Genomic DNA, 25,520 nt, shown 5'->3' with positions numbered 1-25,520 from the left:
GAATGGCTCCCTATGAAGCATTGTATGGCCGACTTTGCAGGACTCCAGTATGTTGGAACGAAGTCAAAGAACGACAATTATTGGGTCCAGAATTGGTTCAACAAACAACAGAGAATGTGAAACTTATCAAGGATAATCTTAAGGCAGCTCGCAATAGACAGAAGAGCTACGCCGATAAGCGAAGAAGAGAACTAGAATTTGAAGTCAGAGAATGGGTATTTCTTCGGCTATCCCCATGGAAAGGAATTCTCCGGTTTGGGAGAAAAGGGAAGTTAAGTCCACGATACATCGAACCATATGAAATTATGGAACGGGTTGGTCCAGCAACTTATAGGTTGCAGTTGTCAATAGAGCTAGCTCGTATTCACGACGTATTTCATGTGTCGATGCTAAGGAAATACATGTCTGATCCTATGCACATACTAGCAACACAACTGGTACAGCTCAAAGAAGATTTATCTTACGAGGAAGAGGACATCGAGATTTTGGACAGGAAATACCAGGTACTCAGAAATAAGACGATTCCTTTGGTGAAGGTGCTATGACGTAATCATGGAATCGAGGAAGCTACTTGGGAACCTGAAGAGAAAATGAGGAAGAGATATCCTCAACACTTCAAAAGACATAACAGGTAAATTTCAGGGACGAAATTTCTTTTAAGGAGGGGATGATTGTAAACCCCGAACTCTAGGTTTCCTAGATAAGCATGTTTAGCCAAAGGAATATTATATTATATATTTACTAAGTAGCAATTCATGTTTTTTATAGGAGTTATGATGGAAGGGAAGGAAAAACATATTAAATGAGAGGTGACGTGGCAGTTAACCCTTGAACTCTGGAGGCGGTGAGAAGTTTTTGGAAGAAGAACTTTAAAAGCATGGTTTCGGCAATTTACATGAGCAAATTTAGTGAAATCGGTGCCATTTGAAAACTGAGAGAATCTAGTTTTCGAGGTTGTCTTGCCGGAGGAAGATTGCACAAGGAGAAGAACAAGAGGTGAAGAAAGTATAGAGGAGGCAGAATCTTGGGTTAATCAGGGCCCGAGGTGAAGAATGGAAATTCCAGGCCAAATTACAAGGAATTTTTAGCTGAAATTTTAAGGTAAGACACTCAATTCTAAACAAGTTTGTAAAAGGAAGTTTCTTGAAAAGAGCTATGGATTTTGAGTTATGAATTTTTAAAATTATAACAGGGAATCGGTGCATAAGTAGACAGCTGCTTGGGATGAACAAATAACCAGTTCACTATGGGAGTTATAGCGAGATATGGGGATGAAGATCTCGTTTATAGAGGAAATCTCGCTGATCTCGCTCTAAAAGGGAATCTCACTAGGAATTAGGTTGAGTATCACTGGTAAGGTGAGTATCGCTAGGATGAAAGTTTGCCAGAAAAAGCTTGATCTCGTTGGTATCGCTCTAGAGGATCTCATTGGTATCGCTCTAGATAATCTCGCTGACCTCTCTCATGGGGATCTTGCTAGTAAAGTTGTCTTTGTTGATGAAATTTCCTTTAATAAATGAATTAATTGACGTATTTTACTAATAATTCTAAGTAGTTTAACCAGGAATTATGTCCATTCAGGCCAAGAAGAGCTAGGAAAGGCGTATAAACCATTAAGAGTTTGACGAGCGGTGAGTGACTAAGTGAATTAATGTCTCCAGTACTTATGCATATAAAATCAAGTAAGTTACAGTGACATTAGTGATGAATTTATACTTTCTCAAGCAACAAATAGATGGAGAATAACTTAACGCATGTTCCTCGACTTGTATATGTGTAGCACAGGCCAAGGTATGTCATGTAGTCATTACAATAGTTAAGTTCTAATATTAAAATATGCTTCCTAGAGGAAGGCTATGAGAGAATGAGTTTTTGTGTAGATGGTAGGCAACAGAACTTAACTTGATGATACAAAATACCCCAGTACCGAAGGACATTTGAGAAGGTATCTTAGTAGCTCGATACTGAAGGACAGGTTTGAGAAGGTATCTGAGCGAAAGTACCTAAGGTATGACAATACTTAGTATGGCCACGTGCACATAGGCAGATCTGAATGAGAGACTGAAGTATGGGCTTTTTGGTCGGTAATAAACGTTGGGAGCTCGAGCATTTAGGCTCATTCTCAACTAGGGAATAATGATGTTTGATGATATCTAAGAACGGTTAAAAGTTACATTTAGAGACAATTGCTTGAAACACTTATTAATATATTTACATGTTTACAGTAATGTAATGCATAATGTTATACGATTTTATAGTCACTCATTGAGCTTTAAGCTCACGGAATTTCTATATTTTCCCTTCTCAAGTAGCGGTCAGATTCCTCCGTATTGATCCTGCTGCTGCTTGCCACCTAAAGACTCGGCTTATTAAGAAGACTTAGGTTGATGACCTATTTATGTACACATGTTTTGAGAGGGACTAGGGCCTTGTTAGAGATGTTTGGGCCCATCTGTGAATGTTTCTCCCATTAGATGTCATATCATGGCTATATGCATGTGTTTAAATAATATTTTGTAGAATCTTAAGGAGGCATACCATATGCATACATTATTATTGTTTATCAGGTTGGCATTTAGATTAGAGGGCTAAGGTGGTAAGTGTTGGCAGCAAGGCTAGTAACTACCACGGTCATATCCTCATTTAGATTAAAAGGGTAATCTGGGAGGGGGTGTGACAATTCATATAATCAATAACAACTTTATTGAATCTACACTTCAATAACAACTTTATTAATTTAGAGAATAAGTTTATTGTTTTAAAAAACCACAAGTTTTAGGACATAAAATCCAATATCCCAAACGAAGATGTTTATTTATTTAATTTTTTTTTTGTTACTGCACAATACAAAAGGGTTCGTCATTTTCATTCCAAGGAGAATTGGTGATTTCATCTGAGTCGTCAACGAGAGTAAGTGATGAAATTCTCTTCTCTGTAAGATTAAATCACCAGAAGAGAATTTTTAACCTGAATTATACAGCAAGTTGAGAATTATACAGCAGGTTGAGAATTTTAGTTCTCTATTCATATTTTGTATGTTTTGCCAGTGTACTGGTATTTTGAATTCTAAAATTAATTACGAGTTGATTCTTTGTTCTTCTGTTGCGTTAGGGCTTCTATCCCTACAGGTTGGATGTGTTAGTAAAGTGAAGCCACGTAAGTAGGAGTTCGAAGTAGAAGATGGAGAAAGGAAAAGAAAAATTGGATAAGTACAGGAGAAGGTGACCAACTTAGAGGTGAGGAAACCTTATGAGTTTACACCTAGAAGTATGAGTTGGTGCATGCATGGGAGGTGGCCAACTCTAAGGTGCTTTAGGAGCTGACACTTAGACACAATTTGAAGGAGGAGTTGTTAAACAAAGAGGTGGTGTGAGGAATCTATAAATACCATAAAAGGGGTTCATTTAACCTCATAATTTTTTAAGCTCTCAAAAAAATTCAAGAGGGAGGTACAGAGGAAGAACCAAGGTTGTTGAGGTGAAAAAAGAAGGTCGACCGTCGTCGACATGCTATGTGCCCAACTGGAGTCTGAGATGCGTTCAAAAAACTGAGTATGAGCTAAGAAGAACCCACTATGCATCCAACTGAAGGAGGATGCACCCAATTGGACAAACTATGCGCCCAATAGTTTGGAAAAGCTCATCTTTATGTCCACTGCTGTCTTAGGTTAACAAAAGCCTAGTTTTGCATCCGTTGGAGTTGGTAAGCAAAATTTAGGACCAAGAAGGTATTCTAAGGTTACTTTTTTAGCCTTAATTTTGGATTCTAAGCCAAACTTGGATAAATTCAGGACGAGTAGGAGCTTGGGGAAAATCGGGGATCCAAGAAGAAACTAGGAAGCTGGGAAGGCTTGGAGAAAGAGAAATCCTTGCCGGTTGACTGTGAGTGACCCTTCCTAAAAGAAAATTCTATTTTAACTATGTTTAAAGTATTTGGTGAGTTAAAATTATATTTATAAGTTATTTCAAAGTTTGTATTGATAAATGTGATTTTATCATCGTGCGTTGAGTTATGGATTTAATTATAAACTCTTGTTTTGATTATTCATGCATTGTTCTAGAAAGTTATGGTTTGAGAAAGAGGTTTTCAAATCATTAGATCTAGTACCCAGGACAAGATGCTTGAGCTTTGCATCACGTACGACAGTTACTATGCATTGAATTGGTTCCACCTCAGTGACTGAGTGTGTTGAGTTGGTCCTACCTCAGTGCCTAGGTGTGCTGAGTTGGTCCACCCCAAGGACGTTCGGGTACAGGTTTAATGATTGTTTTATCATGCATTATTATCCGTTTAGTTAAGTTCATACGATGCTTTATTGAAAAGGTGTAAACATGCCTTAAAATATATTTCTCTATTTCATGCATTCAAAAAGAGTTTCTTAATCAAGGTTAAAACATGCTTTGTTATAAGTTTTCAAACATGATTTGAAACAAAAAGGTTATTTCATAACATGTCATTCACAGGGCTTTTCAGTTCATGTTTTCCAAATGTTTTGTCCCCCCTCCTCCCCTAGGTAGTGAAGGAGTTCTGGTTGCCATGCGAAGTCGAGATCTGCCACACGATAGGATTAATTCCTTGTCCTAGGTTTCTAAGAATTTTGGGAGTTCAGTTGTATGTACTTAAGCTGGAAGTTTGTAATCATAATTTGTATAAATTTTAAATTTGTTTGTAATAAGATAAGAGTTTAAGTTAATTCATCACTAAGGGTTATATTGAGGTTGAGCAAAACAGGTCAAGGTGGACGATAAGAATCACAAAAGGGTAATGTTTGTTGTCTTCATGCCTTCATCTAGGTGAAAAAGGTAAATATGAGAGGAGGTATGACAAAGCTACACAACATTTTCAGTTGGGTTGTTGTATCTTGGAGGGACGTCAAAGAAATATTTACTACCCTGGCTAATGATTTGGATTTGATATTTGATTTACATTTATTGAAGTTTTGAATTGATCATGATGTATTTACTAAATGTATGCGATTATGAATGAGTTTTATTTATTTATTTACTTTGTCTTTAATAGTGTTCGAATTTGTTTTTACTATGGCTTTAATCTAAAAGTTGGGTATAAATAATAAAAATTGAAGTGTTTGACAACTATTCAAAATAACTTTTGAAATGTATTTTAAATAATTTTGATAAAAAACGTTTAAATAAAAATGAGTTTTTAAAAAAACACGTTTTTCTTAAATCTGTATATGTCAGTCATATCTCCCTATACTTATACTATCTTTTCACAAACTTCAAAATCACCGACTCACCGACTCGCAAGATCCATCAAAGAAATAAAACTTAACACTAACAGATATAAACATTAACAACTAAACACTAAAAAATGCTTAATGGCATACTTCTCTGTACACATCATCAAAGTTCAAAATCCCCCCATCATCCAGTTTTCCTCCTCTTTTTCTCAAAGCATCCCTCCCTGGGCCTCGATGACCTAATTCAGACAAACAAAAATCAAAGAAAAATCAACCAAATGCTTCATTGGGGCGCATTTCATCAAACATACTGTAAGCTACCAAAAAGCTTCATCACAGAACCAACCATGGTGAAGAGAATGTAACTCCCATTAGGAAGATAATCATAAACCAGAAGCTTTTCCTCTTTAGCATAGTAAAAAGCTTCCAATCTCACAATATTGGGATGCTTCAGCTTCCCAATCACATCCATATACAGCTCAAAATTATAGTGTCAATAATAAAAGTTTGTTCTTTTTAGTCAGAAAGTGCTTACACCACCTGATATTGAGCTGCACAAGACTTAAAGTTGTTCATGTAGAAATTTAATGTAACCCATTATTGCCTGGTGAAGTATTGATGTTGTATCTATCAACATCCAAAACAAATCATATCAAATTCTCAAAAAATTGAAGAATCAAAACTAATCTCAAACTCAACACAAAAATTATCATTCACTCTCCCACCAAAATTATCAAACTCATGAAATATCTTCTTTTACAGGGTATCGGATCCTCACTCCAATGATTCATGAAACCAAACAAGAATTGATCTTGAATAAACAAAAAATCCAGAAAAAAATGGAAAGAAATGTAACGATGGATGAATATGTTAATTATTTTAGTGTGTGACATCTTAAAATCCGCGACTATGGTATTTACAAATACATTCTAGATGACAAGTTTAGTGGTTAGGTAGGGAAATTATTATCTTTCTTTTGTTTTTAGAGATGTTGGAGTTCCATTTTCATGTAGTTTGGATGAACCACATACTTCTCTCATGAGTCTTCTTCACATTTTCATTCTCTTCGTGATCTTTAGAACAATTCTTCATGACTTTGTTTAACTTTTACTTAAACCAACAGTTCCATGCATTATTCGAACTTAGAGCAGAGAAAGAACTCAAAATATCTAAAACAAAAAACAAAACTCTCTCCTTAATGGCTTTCTTCAGTTCCCCAAATCCCCATTTCTTCAAGATCATTCTCCACCAAACTCTCACCCAAAGAAAGCTTGTAAGTAACAAACGAACAAATCACATTCTCTAATTTCTTCATTTCTTTCTTTAATTAACCTCTTTTCTTTGTAGGAGCTTCCAATCAAGTTCGTCAAGAACAATGGCAATTCTCTGTTATACAACAAGGCAACTTTCCGCCTTCCCGGCGGCGCAAACTGGAAGGTCCAACTCATGAAATTGGACGCAAAATTCTATTTCCTGAAAGGCTGGCCGGAATTCGTGCAGTTTTATTCTGTCCAACCTGGCCATTTACTTGTGTTCCAGTTGAAAACAATTTGCTGCTTCAATGTCCTCATTTTCGATACAACCGCTACCGAAATCAATTATCCAATCCGCCGGCCACTGGTTCTAATTCCGAAGAGCGAAAACGAAGACGAAGAGGAATCTGTTCAAATACTGAATGAGGCGGTTTTGAAGAAGAGAAGAAGAGAGAAAGACAAAGAAATAGTGGCGTATTGTTCGTTACGAGAGATGAAGAAGATGATGAGGAAGAATGTGAAGATGAAAACGAAGCATCGAGGATTCACTAGCGATGAAGATGAAGATGAAGAAGATCCGGAAACCAATTACTCATGGAAACAGAATAGTTACGGAGAATCAGGTTTTCCCACTTAACTTCTGTAGAATTTAATTTGAAATTCAGGAATCAGTACTAAAATTCGATGAATATAATACTCACTTACCGATTTTAGCGTATGAAGAGGGAGACAAGGGCCGAGTGAATCCGGAATCGATGAGACCGATGAATCCACGGAAGACGCCGCAAGCTTTGACGGAGAATCAAATGGCAGTTCTGAGGAGAGCGAGATCGTTCAAATGCAGGAGGAGCAATCCTTCATTCATGGTGACGATGAGGCCATCCTACATTCAAACAGGGAATTATCTGGTAAGAACGAAAAAAAATACAAAAATCTCGAATGATGTTCAATTCAAAGAGTGATTTCAGAATACTTTGATGAATCGTCTGATGCAGAGCTTGCCGAGGGGATTTGGAGAGAGATACATAAAGGAATCGGTAGATGTGAAGCTGGAGGTGGGAGACGGGAGGAGTTGGAGAGTGTGGTGCGGTGTCCGGTGGGCGTTCACACGGCGGCGAACGGAGTTGAAAGGCGGTTGGAAGAGATTCGCTGAAGATAATGAGTTGAAGGAAGGGGATATTTGTGTGTTTGAATTGATGATAAAAAACGCCGCCGTTTTGTTCAAAGTGACCATTTTCCGTCTTCCCGATACTGAAGAATAAATAAAACTATATTTTACTTTCGTTCTCCTTGTGGTTGGACACAATAATGTTAATGTTATTAATTATTGTTGGGTTTTCTTTTTTTTTTTTTTTTTGCATTTTTGCACGCGTGTCTTCTAGATTTCAAATTTTACAAATATTGCAAATGATATTTTATTTATTTGTTTTTCCTAAATTGCCCCCAATAACTAACTAATTTAGTATTCTTCGTTTTCTTCTCCCACTTTTTTATACTTTCTGTTCCCTTCCTCCTCGCAAGAATTCTTCACTGATTGCATTCGACTTTCGATTTCAGTGGCAAAGTTCTCTTCTCTTCACCAGCAGAAAAAAAGTAGCCGAGCCATAGATTGGCCTGATCTAATTAATTAAGGCCATAGATTCCTTATTGAGTATGGACTTAATGGATAGAAGTACATTTAATTAGAGTTTAATGGTAACCTAATTGAACTAGTATATAAAGAGATCTTAGGCTATGGTCCAGTATTTCTTGAATCCCATCGAGAGATCCCAATAAGGGCATTTTTGGTTGAGAAAGACCATAGTTATCTATCATCATCTTGCTATCATTAGTTTAAATCAAGTATGTAATTATTCTTGACAATTTCGCATGAATGATCCGAGGATTTATCTATTCAATATAGATATTAAGAATTTATGCTATCAAGTGGTATCAGAGCATGAATTTCATGTTAAATTGTTGTATATCTTCGTAATGATATTGTGATTCAATTTTGATTTCTTTATAGTTGATTAAAGAATTAAAAAAAAATAGGGAAGCCAAAACCCTCACTTCATGCCGGTAATAGGTAAGAAAGCAATTCGTTCATAGAGTCGAAGGTCTTCGACATTACAATTTTTGTTGGCCATAGGATTTTGATTATTTTCTTGCCGTTTTTCCCAATGGAATCCGTCTTGTCGGCGTGAGGGAATTGGGTCGCCGACGTGAAGGAATTGGCCGTACCCATTCGAGGATGCAAGCGACACACTGTTGGCTTGAATTCATAATGTTTTAGTTTTGGTTTTTTTTTTCCTTAACAGATGACTCTCATGGGTTAAAATCAAGTTTTTTTTTAATTGATAATCTTCTTTTTAAATCTCAATTTTAATTGAGAATTTTGTGTATTTAAGCTTAAAATTGATCAATTACTTGTAAATTTAGGTTTAAATTTGATTACCCATATTGTGAATTTAAGTTAAATTTGATTAATCATATTATGAATTTGAGTTAAATTTGATTAATCATGTCGTGGATTCAAAAGTAATTGATCGTGTTGTAGACTAAATTTAAATTTGATTGATGATATTTAGCGATATTCACATGTTTATGTTGCTTTGATTGTATTATGTGTATGCAATTATTAAGTGAATATTGGTAAAGACTATTTGGTGTTCTTTCTCCTTTATTTTTATATAATAATATTATTATATTATTGTGTCTTATATTTTCGATTGAATTGATCAAAATAATATGTTACCAAAGTAGCCTCTGTTATCTAGATTAATTTAATTCTAAAATATAAGATGTGCATATTCGTGAATTTATGTCGATGATTATCGGCTCAAAGGAAGATAATTATTTGGCCAAATTGTGAGTATGCATGTGGTAATGAGTATGTGACAATTATAAGGATTGCTTATGTGAAAAATAGTCTGTCCAAAAAAAGGCTATTTTTTGACAGAGTTAATTGTTAGTACTTTGATTACTACATTGAGAGTACCATTTACAGTTGGTGTTTTTGCCCAAAGGCTGGACATCAATGTTGTGTTAGGTATCTTGTTAAAGGGGCCCACCACATATGTGAAATTATTTTGTTATATTTTAATTGTGAGCATATGTTTTGTTGTTTATTGTTTCAGTTGGTCTTACTCAAATATCTGGAAATTTGAGTTCAATCCCTAAGTTGAATGGATCGAACTTCAAGATTTGGAAGGAAAGCTTAGAGATACTTCTCGGGTGTATGGATTTGGACCTTGCATTAAGGACCGATAAACCTACTTCTACTGAGGAACAACCAAATACGGCTAATATAGAGAAGTGGGAACGGTCAACTCGCATGTGTCTGATGATCATTAGGCACTCCATTCCGGAGTCTTTTCGGGGCTCTATCACAGAAAGTGAAAATGTCAATAAGTTTCTTGCTCAAATTGAGAAATATTTTGCTAAAAATGAGAAAGGGAAAGGAAGTAGTCTTTTGACTTCTTTAACTTCTATGAGGTATAAGGGCAATGGAAACATAAGGGAGTACATTATGGAAATGTCCAATCTCGCAGGTAAATTAAAGGCACTTGATATCGAGATAAATGAAAATTTACTCGTGCATCTGGTACTTATCTCTCTTCCTGCACAATTCACTCTATTTAAGATAAGTTATAATACTCAAAAGGATAAATGGAGTATTAATGAGCTTATCTCACAATGTGTGCAAGAAGAAGATAGGATTAAGAGAGAAAGGACAGAAAGTACTCATTTGGCAACATGCTCTCGTGATAAGAAGAAAAGGAAAACTGTGGATGCTGCAGAAGGGACATCTCAGCAGAATAGAAACAAGAAACAAGCTACTGAAAATCCTTGTTTTTTCTACAAAAGGAAAGGTCACTTCAAGAAAGATTGTCCCAAATATGCCAAATGGCGTGTAAAGAAGGGTAAACTTCTTACTTTGGTTTGTTCTGAAGTTAATTTAGCTTCCGTACCTACAGATACTTGGTGGGTAGATTCTGGTGCTACTACTCACATAAGTATATCAATGCAGGGTTGCCTGTGGAGCCGGCTGCCAAGTGATGCTAAAAGATTCATCTATGTGGGCAATGGCAAAGAAGTTCCAGTTGAAGCTATTGGAAATTTTAGACTACTTTTAAAAACTGGTTGTTATTTGGATCTGAATGAGACTTTTGTTGTACCGTCATTTAGACGGAATTTAGTTTCTATTTCCAGTTTGGACAAATTTGGTTTTTCTTGTTCTTTTGGAAATAATAAAGTTAGTCTTTTTCAAGATTCTAAGCTTATTGGTACCGGTTCTTTAATTGATAATCTATATATGCTTGATTCTTTTGCTTCATTTAACAAGATCCTGTTATCTAATTCATGTGATACAAAGCATAAATTAAATGAGAATTCTGCTATGTTATGGCACAAGCGTTTAGGTCACATCTCTAAACAGAGAATTCAGAGACTTGTGTCAGATGGAATTCTTGATTCCCTTGATTTAAGTAACTTCAACGTTTGTGTGGAATGTATTAAGGGAAAACCTAGCCTAGTATTAGGCATCTTCACATCTGGGGTTGTCCAGTTGAGGCTAGGCCTTATAGGCCTAATGAAAGAAAATTGGACTCAAGAACTATTAGCTGCTATTTTGTTGGGTATTCTGAGCACTCTCGGGGTTTCAAGTTTTATGATCCCACTTCTAGATCATTGTTTGAGACAGGAAATGCTAGATTCCTTGAGGATGTTGAGTTTGGGGGGAAGATAATATAAGGAAAGTTGTCTTTGAAGAGGAATTGGTTTCTTTTCCTCATGTGATTATAAATGATATTCAGGCTTCAATTCCTGACTTCATTGTTGAACCAATAATAGAACAAGACAACAATGAAATCTCCGTTGTTGAACCTGAATTTCAAACTCAACAACCTCAAGTAATGCCATTAAGAAGATCTACTAGAGAGAGAAGAAGTGCAATTCCAGATGATTATATTGTGTTTTTTCAAGAATGATGTAGGCGTAATGGAAGATGATCCAATCAACTTCCAACAAGCTTTACAAAGTTCTAACTCTCAAAAGTGGATAAGTACTATGGAAGAGGAAATAAAATCCATGAAAGACAATGACGTTTGGGAACTTGTCGAACTGCCATCAGGAGTGAAACCCATAGGTTGTAAATGGATATTTAAAACCAAAAGGGATTCACATGGCAATATTGAAAGATATAAGGCTCGTCTTGTTGCAAAGGGTTTTACTCAAAAGGAAGACATTGATTACAAAGAGACTTTCTCTCCGGTTTCATCGAAAGACTCTTTTAGGGTAATCATGGCACTAGTAGCTCACTTTGATTTAGAGCTACACCAAATGGATGTAAAAACCGCGTTTCTCAATGGGAACATTGATGAGACGATTTATATAGTGCAAACAGAAAATTTTGTGTCTGGTAATTCAAAGTCTATGGTGTGCAAATTAAATAAATCCATCTACGGTCTCAAGCAAGCCTCTTGTCAATGGTATCACAAATTCCATAAAGTGATAACCTCATTTTGTTTTGAGGTGCACATTGTGGAAGATTGTGTATATCACAAGTTCAATGGGAGTAAATCAATCTTTCTGGTGTTATATGTCGATGATATACTCATAGCTAGTAATGATATAGGTTTATTGCATGACACTAAGAGATTTCTCAAAAGAAATTTTGAGATGAAGGATCTTGGTGATGCTTCTTTTGTATTAGGAATTGAAATACTATGAAATCGTTCTCAAGATATTTTGAGATTGTCACAAAAGAACTACATTGAAAAGATCTTGAGTAGATTTGGCATGAAAGATTGTGCGCCAGGAGATACCCCGATCGCTAAAGGTGATAAATTTCATTTAGGTCAATGCCTCAAGACCACACTCGAGACTAAGGAGATGTAGAAAGTTCCCTATGCATCGGTCATTGGAAGTCTAATGTATGCCCAAGTATGTACGCGTCCAGATATTACGTTTTTAGTTGGAGTGTTAGGCAGATATTTGAGTAATCCGGGGAGGGGGATGGATCATTGGAAAACAGCCAAACGGGTTATGAGATATTTACAGAGAACAAAAGATTATATGCTCACTTATCAGAGATCAGAAGTTTTGGAGATCATTGGGTATTCTGATTCTGATTATGCTGGATGTCAAGACACTTTGCGATCCACTTCAAGCTATATCTTCATGTTGGCTGGAGGAGCTGTATCCTGGAAAAGTGTTAAACAAATACTTATGGCTTCTTCTACCATGGCTGCGAAGTTTATAGTATGTTATGAGGCATCCAATCATGGAATATGGTTGCGAAATTTTGTCACTGGGCTGCAGATAGTGGTTGGCATAGAAAGACCACTAAAATTATTTTATGACAATAAGTTGGCTGTGATGTATTCCAACAACAACAGAAGCAATACGAAGTCAAAGCATGTAGACGTGAAGTTTCTGGTTGTTAAAGAAAGAGTTCAGAATGGTCAAATTTCGATAGAACACATAGGAACAAACTCTATGGTGGCAGATCCATTGACTAAAGGTTTACCACCTAAAGTTTTTCATGAGCATGTTGCTCACATGGGTGTACCATGGTTTAGTGGGAGTTTGTTATTGAGGATATTCTTTGACTTTATTTTGTTTATTTTCTATATAGAATAAATTTGATGGTTTATGTTTTATTATCTGAACTTGTTTATCATGCATGCAGTTTAGCATAAAGTTTTTTAGAATGATCTCATTAAGGAATTTGGACCAATTGGAAACAGGCATGATCTAGATCACTTTGCATGTAGTTTCTATGCTATCCATCCATACTTGATCTATGTCATTGAATGTATTAGAATTGGTGATCAAGGAAGGTTTAGTTACAAGGGTAGTGACGAAAGCCGCCTTGATTCCGTGCTAATATAGGAAATGGACCAGATTGAACTAAAAGGGAATTCTATTATTGAAATAACCTGTTTATGCGCCTTAAGGTTTATGTGATTTAATTATATTAGGTACATAGACATAGCCCAAGTGGGAGATTGTTAGACATATTTAAATAATAATATGTTTAATTAAAGTATGGGTTATGTATATGGATTAATAATTTATCACATTGGGTTATTTTATTAGATTGGGCCCTATTATGTGATCTAATTAATTAAGACCCTAGATTCCTTATTGAGTATGGACTTAATGGGTAGAAGCTCATTCCTAGTTAATTAGGGTTTATTGGGAACCCTAATTGAACTAGTATATAAAGAGACCTTAGGCTATGGTCCCCAAGATACCAAAACAATAAGCACTCAGTGTTTCTTGAATCTCATCTAGAGAGAGATCCCAATAAGGGCATTCGGAGTTTTGGTTGAGGAAGACCATAGAAATCTATCATCATCTTGAAGCTATCATTAGTTTCTCAATGGAATCCGGTATATAGTTATTCTTGACAATTTGGCATGAATGATCCTAGGATTTATCTATTCAATATAGATATTAAGAATTTATGCTATCAGTTGAATCTTTGATGAAGCACAGATTTTCGACAACGATGATAATAGCGAAAGGATAGTAGAATGAGAAGTTTTAGAAGAAGAAGAAAAGAAATAGAAATAGAAGAGAAGAAAAGGAAGTGCAGAGGTTGAAGGAAAAACGAAGGAGAAGAAAATTTGTGAAATTGGTAAAATGGTAAAGTGGTAAAGGGTGGGTCCTACCATTTACTTTTTTTTTTTTTATTACTTTGTTAGTGTTGTTATTAATGTGTTTTCCCTTTATATTTTCCCATATTTTCTTTAAAATTTAAAACAAAAATATATTTGATTTATTTTCTTTTGCAAATCTTTTTATTCAACATCAACCATTGTCAATCAAATAACAATCCGATATCAAATTAGCATCATTAACCATCAATATAAGATAACAATAAAATAACAATCACTATAAAAACACAATCATTATCAAATGACACTGAACATTATTAAGAATCAGTATCAACCATAGATATATTGGAAATAAGTATCAGATAGTAATCAAACAACATTTCGATAGCAATCGATATCTTTAGCATTATATAATAACCAATATCAAAAAGAATCAAATAGCAATCAGTATCATTATCAATTCGTATCAAATAACAATCAGATAGTACTTTCGATACTAAAAATGATGTGAAATCGTTTGAAAATATTGTTATTGCGTGACAATTACAAACAACTTCATATCAAATATAAGATAACCATTAGTATTAAATATTAATCATTGTCAAATAGCAAATAAATATCAATGATAATCATCATCAAACACTAAACAAATAGCCATCGTTATCATTGTCAATCATTATTAGATAGTAATCAAACAACAATCAGATAGCAATTAGTATCATTGACAAGTAGTATCATATACTAATCAAACAATAATCAGATAACAATCAATATCATTGACAATCAGATGGTAATTAAATAGTAATTAGACAACAATCAAATACAATTGTATATTTTTAACTGTGAGGGTATTTTAGTCATTTGATTATTTTCAATTGGGTTGGGCATCTTATTTTGACATTTCTGTAAAATCCATATATTTAGACTATGGGCCTAATTATTTTTTTTATTTTTTTATTTTTTATTTTTTACAACCTTGTTACAGCCCCTTATTTTATTTACACTATCATGTTATTTTATTGATGTTTTTTTTTTCATTTAATCTCAAAAAGAAAAAAATGATAGTCACCAAGGTTCGATTTATATTAAACTTTTATAAGGAGTTCAATTATATATATATATATATAGAAAGTTATTTTTATTTTTATTATTATTATTATAGATAAAAGGCACAGATCGATTAAATTGAAATTGTTTTTGCTAAAAAAAATATGGAAGTTCTTGAATTTAATACAAGTAGTTGTGAATTAGACCCTATATGGCTAATCAACTTTCCAATACATATATGTAAATTGAAATATAAAATTAGGAGGTTTATATTAGGGTCAGCAAGAATAATAACCAAATTTAGATAGTCCAATTCAAAAAATGGCCACATATTTTTCTTAATTAAATTTGAGGGAGATCTTCCAAACTCAAATAAAAATTTTGAAAATGTAAAAAACAAATATATAACAAACAATATTAAATCGTAATATAACATTAATTCAAATTAAATAACGCTACGTAATATTTAAATTAATTTTTTTATCTTCATTCCTGTATACACTTCAAGAATTTTGAATCTTAATGTCGGTTTAAAACTGACATTAAAAGACTTTAATGTTGGTTGACAACCGACATTGAAGATCGTGTTATAAAAGTCTTTAATGGCGGTTGTCTTTAATGTCGGTTTTAAACCGATATTGTACACCATCTTCAATGTCAGATTAGAACCAATATTAAAGACCTTTTGTAACACGATCTTCAATGTCGGTTATCAACCGACATTAAAGCTTTTTAATGTTAGTTTTAAACCAACATTAAAGCCCATAATTATTGTCCATTTTTTTCAATTATTGTCCTTTTTTTAATTGCATGTCCAATCCATTTTTAGTGTCAGTAAAAAAGTTAAAAACGACATTATAATAGTTTATCCACAAACAAGAATTGTTTTTATATATTAAGATCTCAACAAACACAAAATTCAAATCTAAGTCTTGCTCACAATGTACGAATAATAGTTAGCTCCCAAAGAGAATAACAAAATCTATACTTACAAAGCAATAGTTGGTTGCTTATGTATCAAAAAAATCTCAAAATAAAATATTAATTGCTTTTGTATATACAAATTAACTTTCAACAAATACAAAAAATTAACTAAAGATTGAGAGAGTTAGTTGTCTACTTTGGAGTGTCATTATTATCCCAAAAAAATTGCAAAGAAGACATGCTTGTTTAAGTATATAAAATCAAGAATAATTTAAAAATAAATGAATCATACTAAAAGAAATTACATGAAGTATGGAAACTATATTTATACAAACTTACCAAAAGGAATGAATGCAAAACTTGCTATTCTTTTCTCTATTCTATGGATGAGTTTGTTATGCCCTCTATCCAGAACCTCCATGTACTCATGTGAGCAATGTCATATCAGAGTGTATAAACAAACAAATATAAGTTGCGTTAATATAAGTAATTTATAAATAACGAAAGAAATGAACTCAACCCATAAACAACTACCATAGCTACACAATAGTCATTGTAATGATCCCAAATTTCAATGCTAAACTAAGGAACATTACCATATATTAACCTACAACTAACTTTATAACTCTTATGTTTTAGAAAAATTTCGGCAACATGACAGCACTACCACAACAATACAAAAGATTTTACTTTAACACTTGTTTAAAGAAATGAACTTCCAACAATATTCAAACAACAATCTTCTCTCAACATAACTACTAGAGTTTTCAGAACACTAATACTCAAACCAACTACCTAATCAAATTTGACATAAATAATATAACTAATAGAAAATACATAAAAAAAAAAAAATATCTTATAGGATTACAAAACATACAAAACAATCAGATAGAAAAAAATACAAAACATCCCAAACAATTTACTAGAAAACCTAACTGTAGCAACCATAAAATCCTGTTTCAAAAGCTTTCAGTCATGAGAATAATTCCAAGAGAAACAAATGAATTACCCCAATCATCTACAGAACATAAAACAGGAAATCTCAAAAGGATAGTTATACAAACATATCAATAACTATCTTTTACTAGGCATTTTATTAAAAAAGAAGGGTTTGGAGAATCAAACAAACATATCCTTTACTAGGTATTTTACTAAAAAAATATATAACTTAATTTAAACTTATACATGTAATTTACTAAAAAAGAATACCTTCTCAAGGAAGCACAATATGCAAATTGCAAAGCTCTCCCAATTGATTGAAGAAAATATCAATAAGTATATTCTTAACAAGGGATTTTACAAGCTTAACCTGCAAACAGAACACTCCAAGACATTAAACATTACACGAAAAATTGTAGAGGGTTGTACTAACTATAAGAAGAAAATGTATCAACATTTTAGTAACTAAAAAATGTAGCTACAAAGCCTAAACCAATGAGGCTTTCATCCTGTCACACACGGATTTACTTCAAAATATTTTATTTATTCACTAGTGTTAAAGCCAAAGATTAAACAAAAGAGAAAAGAGTTTTTGAGTTAATGACTCCTAAGATTAAAATAATCAAAGGGCTCTTGAAGTAAGAAAACCAAAGTTCCAACTTAGAACTTAGTTCGAAACCTAATTCAAAGACTCAAGAAGTATTCAGAATGAGTAATCTTACCCAAAACAATTTCAAACCTCAATTCATACACCTCGAACCAAATCTAAACTATAATTAAAGCATGTCCATGAGTTAATGACTAATTTACAGAACCTAAATCTAATCTAAAAGGGTCTAATAAGAGTTTTTAACAACTAAAACTCACCAAAATAAAAAGATTGTGCAAAAAGGGTTAGACCCTACGTCACAAATTCCAGTCCTTGGAGAATGCTTATGCTTCGATTCTAGAAAAGATTAAGAGTAAAGATCGTGAATAAGACATAATTGTAAGACAATCTCAATACATATTATTTTAGCATGAAAACCAAATAACAAATTAGCAAAATCTACTTTTCTAATTCTAGCGTAAAAACCTTTTTCCTTCTAATGTGTGCTTACGTTGTAACATATAAAGGCACATTAAATTGAAGGATTGTAGCCAATGTAAACTTCTCTCATCTTTTCCTCTTTCCTCCTTTTCCTCTTCCCCTACTCTACTTTCCTTCTACCTTGTATTTGTGCACATAATTGTAAGGTGGTAATATAATAGAGAACTTTCAAACCCATATAAAGAAATTTCTCAAGTCGACAATTAACAAAATCAACTAAAAACTTACAACACTCAAAGACATATGAGTTCAATCAATTACAAATGATCTAAAACATACTTTCAAACATCCAAAACACACTTTTAATCAATGATCAAATCAAAATACTCAAAGACATATCTTTATAAAAAAAAAAAAAATTTACATTGTGGAAAGGATGTAGAAAATACTTACCTTAACCGACAATCCTATGCTGTTTTTCATATTAATGCTGCTATTTTGAGTTATTTTCCAATGTAACGATGCCCATTTGTTCAATCGACATAATCTCAATGAATTGATCATCCTAAGCGTCATATCAGCCCAAAATAGTAGTTGTATGCCCCATATCTAGCATAAAACAACTGAAATGAATGAGAAAGACTTAAAAAACCATTACCATATCTAGGGAACATTACCATATCTTAACGTGTAACTAACTTTACTAACTCTTATGTTTTAAAAGAAGTTTTGCAACATGACAACATTATATAACAAAATAAAAAAATTTTAACTTTAACACATATTCAAAGAAATGCACTTCCAACAATGTTCAAACAATAATCGTCTCTCAGCTAAACGACTAAAGTTTTTAGAACACAAATACTTAAACCAACTACTTAATCAGATTCGACAAACATATCAAAACTAACCATCTTAAACTAATAAAGAATTCAAACAATAAATTCAGCATTGGAGTTATTTTTCTATTTTAGATTTCTTAGGCAACTAGACCAATCACACTAATTAAACAAGTTTAAGATGAAAATAGATCACGTGCAAGTGTAAATGCCAGAAAGTAAATCATTTATACCAAGTTGCTTGCGGTTAATAAACACAATACAATCATCAATCCAAACACTTTGAATCAAGCCTAGACTACAAACAGAACATATCCAAGATTTAAAAGCTAATTTACAACATCTAAATTTAATTGGGATAGCTTTACATGGATTCCTCCAACCTAAAACTCATGAAAAGAAGCTTGGACACTTGCTAAAAAGTGTTCGAACGGTTCCAAATCTATTTTGAAACTACAAATACAAGCTTCCAAATATTAAAGACAAATCTAAAGGACTTTAAGCTAGTTCGAAAAAAAAAATTAGTCTTTAACCTGCTAAAACTTACCCAAAAAACCCTTAAAATTGTAGAAAATATCAGAGTTTGTTGTCAAGTTCTGTATAAACTTAAAAGGGAATGTATGTTGTTACCAGACATCCATGAAATGTAAACTTGAACAAAATTTTTTGAATAAATGTCCAATTATTCTTTTTTTCAAGAAAAAGGTTTTCACTCGTAATGAAATAATACAAACCTTTAAGAGGAACTCCAGAACTCCTAAAGTCGGATGTTTCAATAGGATTACTCGTTCATCAAGCTACTTTGACAACAAAGCCAAACTATAATAGTCAAATATTAAATGAGCAAACTACATTATCAGTAATAGTCAAACTTCAGTATTAGTGATAGATCAATAGCTACCTCAATTAATGATATGGACTAATTTTAAATGAGCATGTGAGGTACCTTAATTAGTTATATACTCTCATGAAGTTAAAAATTATGTTATATATGCAAATAGTTTTACAATGTACTAGATCCATTATTATGTTGTTATTTAATCATAACCTATGGTATGGACTTATTTTAAAATTAATTAAAGTATGATGACTAATTTTGGACATTTAAAATTATAGAACTCAATATAACAAGATTCTAAATACACAGACTAAGTGACCAATTTAACCTAAAAATTATTTTCAAATTAATAATAAAGACTAATTAATTTTAAGATCTATTGAATGTAACAAAACTAAATTTGAACGTTGGATAACATGGGAACTTAAAATAGAACGAGACCTAACATATGGAGACTAAATTAGTATATATATTTATTATTGTTGATAATCTTTCATAAAGAACCTCAATAGGAAATGGTGAGATCCACTAAGCTCTATACTCCATTAAGCTTTAATCAAAATCTAATTATTGGAAGCAAAAGAAAATTTCAAATAAAAAAACTGGAAACACCCCCTTCAACCCAAAACAAAAGAACTATAGAAATAAACTAAAATTTGAAAACTCTTAAATGTTACTAAAGAATTTGAAGCTATAAACTGAAGAGCCATACGTTTTAGCTAGCCAAAGACTTCATAATTATGGAAACAATAGAAAAAAAAATCATAATTTCTAAGCACAAGCATAGAAAGGTATTAAAGCGAGTAGAAAAGGAAAATAAATTATAGATCAAAAAGAGAAATAAATGAGGTTAGACTAACTGAGACTAAGAAACCGAAATAATCGAAGCAAGATCTAGAAGAACAAAGAAGTGGATCACCTTAAAATCATTAAATCTCAAAGAAAACAGTTTTTCTTTGGGATTTTTCAGACTCTTCTTCAACTTTCCAAGGATGACCTTTCTTCAAAGGCCCAAGCATAAAAATAGGTACTCCTGCATATTTGGAGTCGTTAAGCAATGGGTAACTCAAATCCAACACCGACATATACTGGGTAAGTGTTGAAACTCACTAAATAGGAGAAAAATGTTGTGTAAGCTACATAAACAACCTACACATCGCACCAAAACTCACATCTTGATGGAACGAACTCAGATCTGGATGGATGGAACGAACTTGGATCTGGACGACGACGATTATCATTGATCAAATCTAGATGAACCGGACGGGTTGGACAATGGTCAACAATTAGATTTGACGAACGTTGAGTGGCAACAACATGGTTGAGAGAGAAAGGAGTGGATGGACGACGTGGTTGAGAGAGAAATGAGAAAATGGTGAAGATTGAGAGAGAAAGGAAAAGATGGTGAAAGTTGAGAGAGAAAAAGCGTGAAGGTTGAGAGAGAAAGGAGAGGATGGTGAAGGTTGAGAGAGAAAGAAGTGGGAGTTGTGTAAGAGCAAGAGTGGGTATACAAAAAGAAAAGTGAGTTGAAATTAAAAAATTTAGGACGGATCTTTAATGTCGGTTTTAAATGGACATTAAAGACAAGGCTATAATGTCGGTTTAAAATTGACATTAAAGATTCATTTTTTTTTTTTTTAAGAAATCGATATTATACATCTGTATTTAGTTTTTTCAACCTACATCAAAGGCCAAATTTTTTGTAGTGAAATATGGTTTTTTTTTCTTTAATAGATTTTTTTTATATATGGTTAAGATGTGCATAGATACATCCTTTTGGATTGGGAGGGTAGTTTTCATTTTTCAAATATACAAACTGATAAATAATACTAATAATAATAATAGTAATATTCTGTATAACTTATAGTATTTGTATATATTCGTAATTACCTAAAGCATATGAACTAGTCATAATCCATTTAGTTTTTCAGCCTAACCCAAAGTTTTCAAAGACTAAAATGTGCATAAAGACTTATGAAAAACAATAATCTCTCGGATAGAAGGTGGTAGTTTTCTAATGAACCAATTGATAAAAATAATGTCTTGGGTAAATTCTAGTATTTATGTATAGGCGTAGTTACATCTGCAACTATGTCAAAAAGTAATTATAACAAATGAATATGTATATATATACCCTAAAGCTCTAATCCATTTGTCAACGTGAGCATAGCTTAATTGGCATAGAATAAGTATTAACAATCATAAGAGGTAATTTGTGGTTCGAATCCTTCCACTTCCTATGTATAAAAAAAAAAGAGGCTCCTATCTATTTGAATTTTCAAACTAATCATAAATATCAACAACTAAAATGTTCGTAGAGACTATGACGAACAATCTCTACGAATAGATCTAGTAGTTTTGAACGAATTACACCTATAACTACATTTAAGTAATTATATGAAGTAATATAAATATTTCTATCCTTAAACTCTAATCTGTTTAATTTTTCAACCTAAATTATAGGTATCAACCGCTAATGTGCTTGTTGAATTTAACAAAGAAAAATGGTTCAATCTACCTTCAAATATTGAATGAAACAATTTCAAATTCTTCTATTTTTCTACCAAACTAACTCAACTTGAAACCCAATTCCCACTAAACCCTTGTGATTTTTTTCAATCTTGAGCTCCACCTTTGCCTAATTCAACCATATTTACATGGTTGAACTCTTCAATCTTTTTTATTCATTTCAATCCTCGTATTATATCGTTGTTTCTTCATCTCTTTTGGATTCTTCAACAATCATCAAATGTCTCACACTCGAAGTATATTCCTAAGGTACATATAGTCCCCTACCTTATACTCTCTATTAAGTGTGTAGTTACTTATTGATGGGTTATTTACAGATTGGGTAGATATGAACATGATTTTCTTCTTTCATTTCAAAATTTGTGATATTAGACTTTAGAAGTTTAAGTGTAATCGTAATAAACGGTTTGAATTGATTCACTTATAATAATTTAGAAGTTTAAGTGAAACAATGATATAATTTGTACTATTTCTTTTAAATTAAGTTAGGAAGATGTTAATCCAGAAATTAGATAGAATTATAAAAATAGTTATAGAAGTTAATCCACAAGTTTTGGAAAATTATAATTTAAAAAGAAAAAAAAAGAGTTAGAAAGAATGAAAAGGGAAGGTGGAGGATTGTCCTTTCCTTCCCTAAAGTCCAGGCTCTTGTCCTTGACATTGTTAGTTGGCGCAGTTTCTATGTTAAGAATTCTGGTTTCCACGTTCCAAGCTCCAATTTCTCCTCCTCACAACACTGCTAAAATCCCTCTTTCTCTTTCTCTTTCTCTTTCTCTTTCTCTCTCTTTTTCTTTCTATGATAATCCCACAATGGTAGGCGGCGGAGGCTCATCCAGAGGCCACCGTGTTTTCTCCGATCACAACAACACCACCACCAAAGCCGGAGCTTTCAACAAACTAAACAAATCCCCCTTCGACGACTCCCACATTTCCTCCGGCGCCGCCAACACCTTCCTCCCTTTAATGGACACCGACCCCGATCCCGACCCCTCCTTCTTCGAACCCGCCTCCACTTCCCCTTTCACCAAATCCCCATGGTCCTCCCATTTGAACTCCGATCCCCTACCCTCTGCCACCGATGGCTCTTCCTTCCTCCCCAATATCCTTATGGGCTCCCTCGTCCGCGAAGAGGGCCACATTTACTCTCTCGCCGCCTCAGGGGACCTTCTCTATACCGGATCCGACAGTAAGAACATCCGTGTTTGGAAGAATCACAAGGAATTCTCCGGATTCAAATCCAATAGTGGTTTGGTTAAATCCATTGTAATCGGCGGGGGGAAGATCTTCACCGGCCATCAGGACGGTAAGGTCCGGGTCTGGAAGGTCTCGAGTCGCGACCCGAGTGTTCACAAAAGAGTTGGGACTCTCCCCACATTAAGCGATTACATCAAATGTTCGATGAAACCCAGTAATTATGTGGAGGGGAGACGGCGGAGGAATCTCTGGATTAAACATTTCGATGCAATTTCGTCTCTGAGTTTAAGCGAGGATCAATCGTTTCTATACTCTGCTTCCTGGGATAAGACTTTTAAGGTCTGGAGGGTCTCCGATTCGAAATGTTTGGAGTCGATTCAGGCTCATGATGATGCTGTTAACACTCTGGTTTCAAGTATTGATGGATTGGTTTACACTGGATCGGCAGACGGCAGCGTCAAAGTGTGGCGGAGGGAGCTACAGGGGAAAGGGACAAAGCATTTCTTCTCGCAGACTTTGGTTAAACAAGAATGTGCTGTTACTGCTCTTGCTGTTAACGACGACGCTACTTTTGTTTACTGTGGCTCCTCCGATGGGGTGGTTAATTTTTGGGAGAGGGAGAAATCGTTATCCCACGGCGGCGCTTTGAGGGGCCATAAGCTTGCAATTCTCTGTTTGGCTACCGCCGGCCGTTTGTTGTTAAGTGGCTCTGCTGATATGGGGATTTGCGTCTGGCAGAGAACGGCGTCGGAACATTCTTGCTTGTCGGTGTTGACGGGTCACACCGGTCCGGTGAAATGCTTGGCCGCTGAAAAGGACAGTGAAGCCGGCGAAAGTGAGCGGCGGTGGATTGTGTATAGTGGGAGTTTGGATAAGTCAGTCAAGATGTGGAGGGTGTCGGAACAGCCGCCGGCGGTCGTGCAAAGTCCGCCGTCTTTCTTGACGGATTCCTCCCCAACCGCCGGCCTCTTGGTAAATGCTCCCAGTTTCGTTATTCGAGAACAGTAACAAAAAATTAAAAAGTTCATTTCCTAAAATTCATGGTTAACTTTTACTATTAATCCCTTAAACTTCTAAAATCTTGTCTAATTAATCTCTAAAAGTTTGACAAAAAAAAATCTAATAGGTCCCTACTTTCTTTAAATATTAGAGATGTTCTATAAATACTCAAATCTTTAATTTTATTTTTCTTTAAAAAAAAACATCTTTAATATGCATCCGACATGTTTAGAATCTTAATCGTCAGAAATTTCTAAATTTTTGCAAAATTGAGAATTTGAAATCAATTATGAATTAAAAGTATAAGGACCTATTAGATAATTTCTTAATAGTAGATATTTATTAAATACAAGTTAAAAAGTGGAAGAAACTAGTTGTGTAGTGGATTTTCCTATGGGATATATTTTTTGGGATATATTTTTTTTGTTAAAACTCATTTACTTGTTAGATGAAATAGAATTAATGTACTAAGAAAATATGGCATCACAAAATTGTACAAACATTTGTTTATGTATATATAAATAGCGTGGTGAGAGTGAAATATTGGTGGTTGGTTTCTTGGACTATTATTTCTCCATGAATTTTATTGTTTTAAATATACATTTAGTTTAAACTATAGTGTGTTTTTCTTTCTTTTCATTTTTTCCCTTTTTGTATACCTTATGGTAAAAAAGTATTTAGTTTTTATGATAGATGGCTAAATTTGTGTAGTGCATATAAAATATTACATGTCTAAGTCGATATATAGCGAAGGTATAATTTCAATTTAAAATGAAAAATAATATTTCAAAAATCCTAACTCAAACTAAAATTAAAGATGAGGGGTTTGAGATCTTAAAATTAAATTATTTTGAATTAAATTTTTTAATTTTGCATCTAATAGATCAGTTGAGTTTTTAAACTTTCAATTTATTGTCTACTACATTTTATGAACTTTTATTATTATTATTATCTTTTTTTATCTAGTAGGTCTCTAATCTTTTTAAAATTCTCTAGATTCCACGGATTTATTGTTTGTAAAATTAAAAGTTTTGATCCTATTAAAGATAATTTTTATTTTTTACCTAATAGGTTCATTTATTTTAAAAAGTGTCGAATGTATCCCGGACTTCTTAGACATT

General features: G+C 33.5%; 2 protein-coding genes, 1 long non-coding RNA gene and 2 pseudogenes across 9 annotated transcripts in view; 3 read left to right on the top strand and 2 right to left on the bottom strand.

The window, feature by feature from the left end:
• LOC120087840 (uncharacterized) overlaps positions 1-16,467 on the bottom strand; it is a 30,250-nt gene extending 13,783 nt beyond the window's left edge. For 2 of the 7 annotated variants that reach the window (XM_090305494.1, XM_090305495.1), the window contains exons 1-4: positions 16,371-16,467; positions 7,427-7,704; positions 7,159-7,336; positions 5,348-5,439 (exon numbers count right to left, since the gene is read on the bottom strand). In XM_090305494.1, the coding sequence (XP_090161620.1) occupies positions 7,256-7,336; positions 7,427-7,704; positions 16,371-16,452 (441 nt within the window). In that variant the 5' untranslated portion in view covers positions 16,453-16,467 and the 3' untranslated portion in view covers positions 5,348-5,439; positions 7,159-7,255. Of the gene's footprint in view, positions 1-5,269; positions 5,440-5,546; positions 6,861-7,158; positions 7,337-7,426; positions 7,705-16,370 lie in introns of those variants that run through there. The other 5 variants (XM_090305497.1, XM_090305496.1, XM_090305498.1 and 2 more) reach the window with 5 other exon arrangements.
• LOC150033501 (uncharacterized) lies at positions 3-545 on the top strand. The gene has a single exon (XM_090306427.1). It carries the CDS (start codon positions 3-5, stop codon positions 543-545), a length of 543 nt encoding a protein of 180 aa, XP_090162553.1.
• LOC150033500 (uncharacterized) lies at positions 9,674-13,980 on the top strand (annotated as a pseudogene).
• Positions 16,468-18,453: 1,986 nt separating the features above from the next.
• LOC150033499 (uncharacterized) lies at positions 18,454-21,177 on the bottom strand. The gene is made up of 3 exons (XR_016523608.1): positions 20,850-21,177; positions 20,597-20,710; positions 18,454-18,609 (listed from the first exon to the last, which is right to left on the bottom strand). It is a non-coding gene; the product is annotated as an uncharacterized LOC150033499 (long non-coding RNA).
• Positions 21,178-22,790: 1,613 nt separating this feature from the next.
• Positions 22,791-24,943, top strand: LOC120088782 (protein JINGUBANG pseudogene; annotated as a pseudogene).
• Positions 24,944-25,520: the final 577 nt, after the last annotated feature.

The sequence above is a fragment of the Benincasa hispida genome, chromosome 10 (genome assembly GCF_027475165.1).
Source record: "Benincasa hispida cultivar pf3 chromosome 10, pf3_genome.v1.1, whole genome shotgun sequence".
Lineage (NCBI taxonomy): Eukaryota > Viridiplantae > Streptophyta > Magnoliopsida > Cucurbitales > Cucurbitaceae > Benincasa > Benincasa hispida.
Note: the sequence above shows the minus strand (reverse complement) of the source record. Positions and strands in the feature narration are given on the sequence as shown.

What these genes read in the sequence shown, in the direction of transcription:
- LOC150033501 (XM_090306427.1), top strand. Translation starts at nt 3, where the DNA reads ATGGCTCCCTATGAAGCATTGTATGGCCGACTTTGCAGGACTCCAGTA.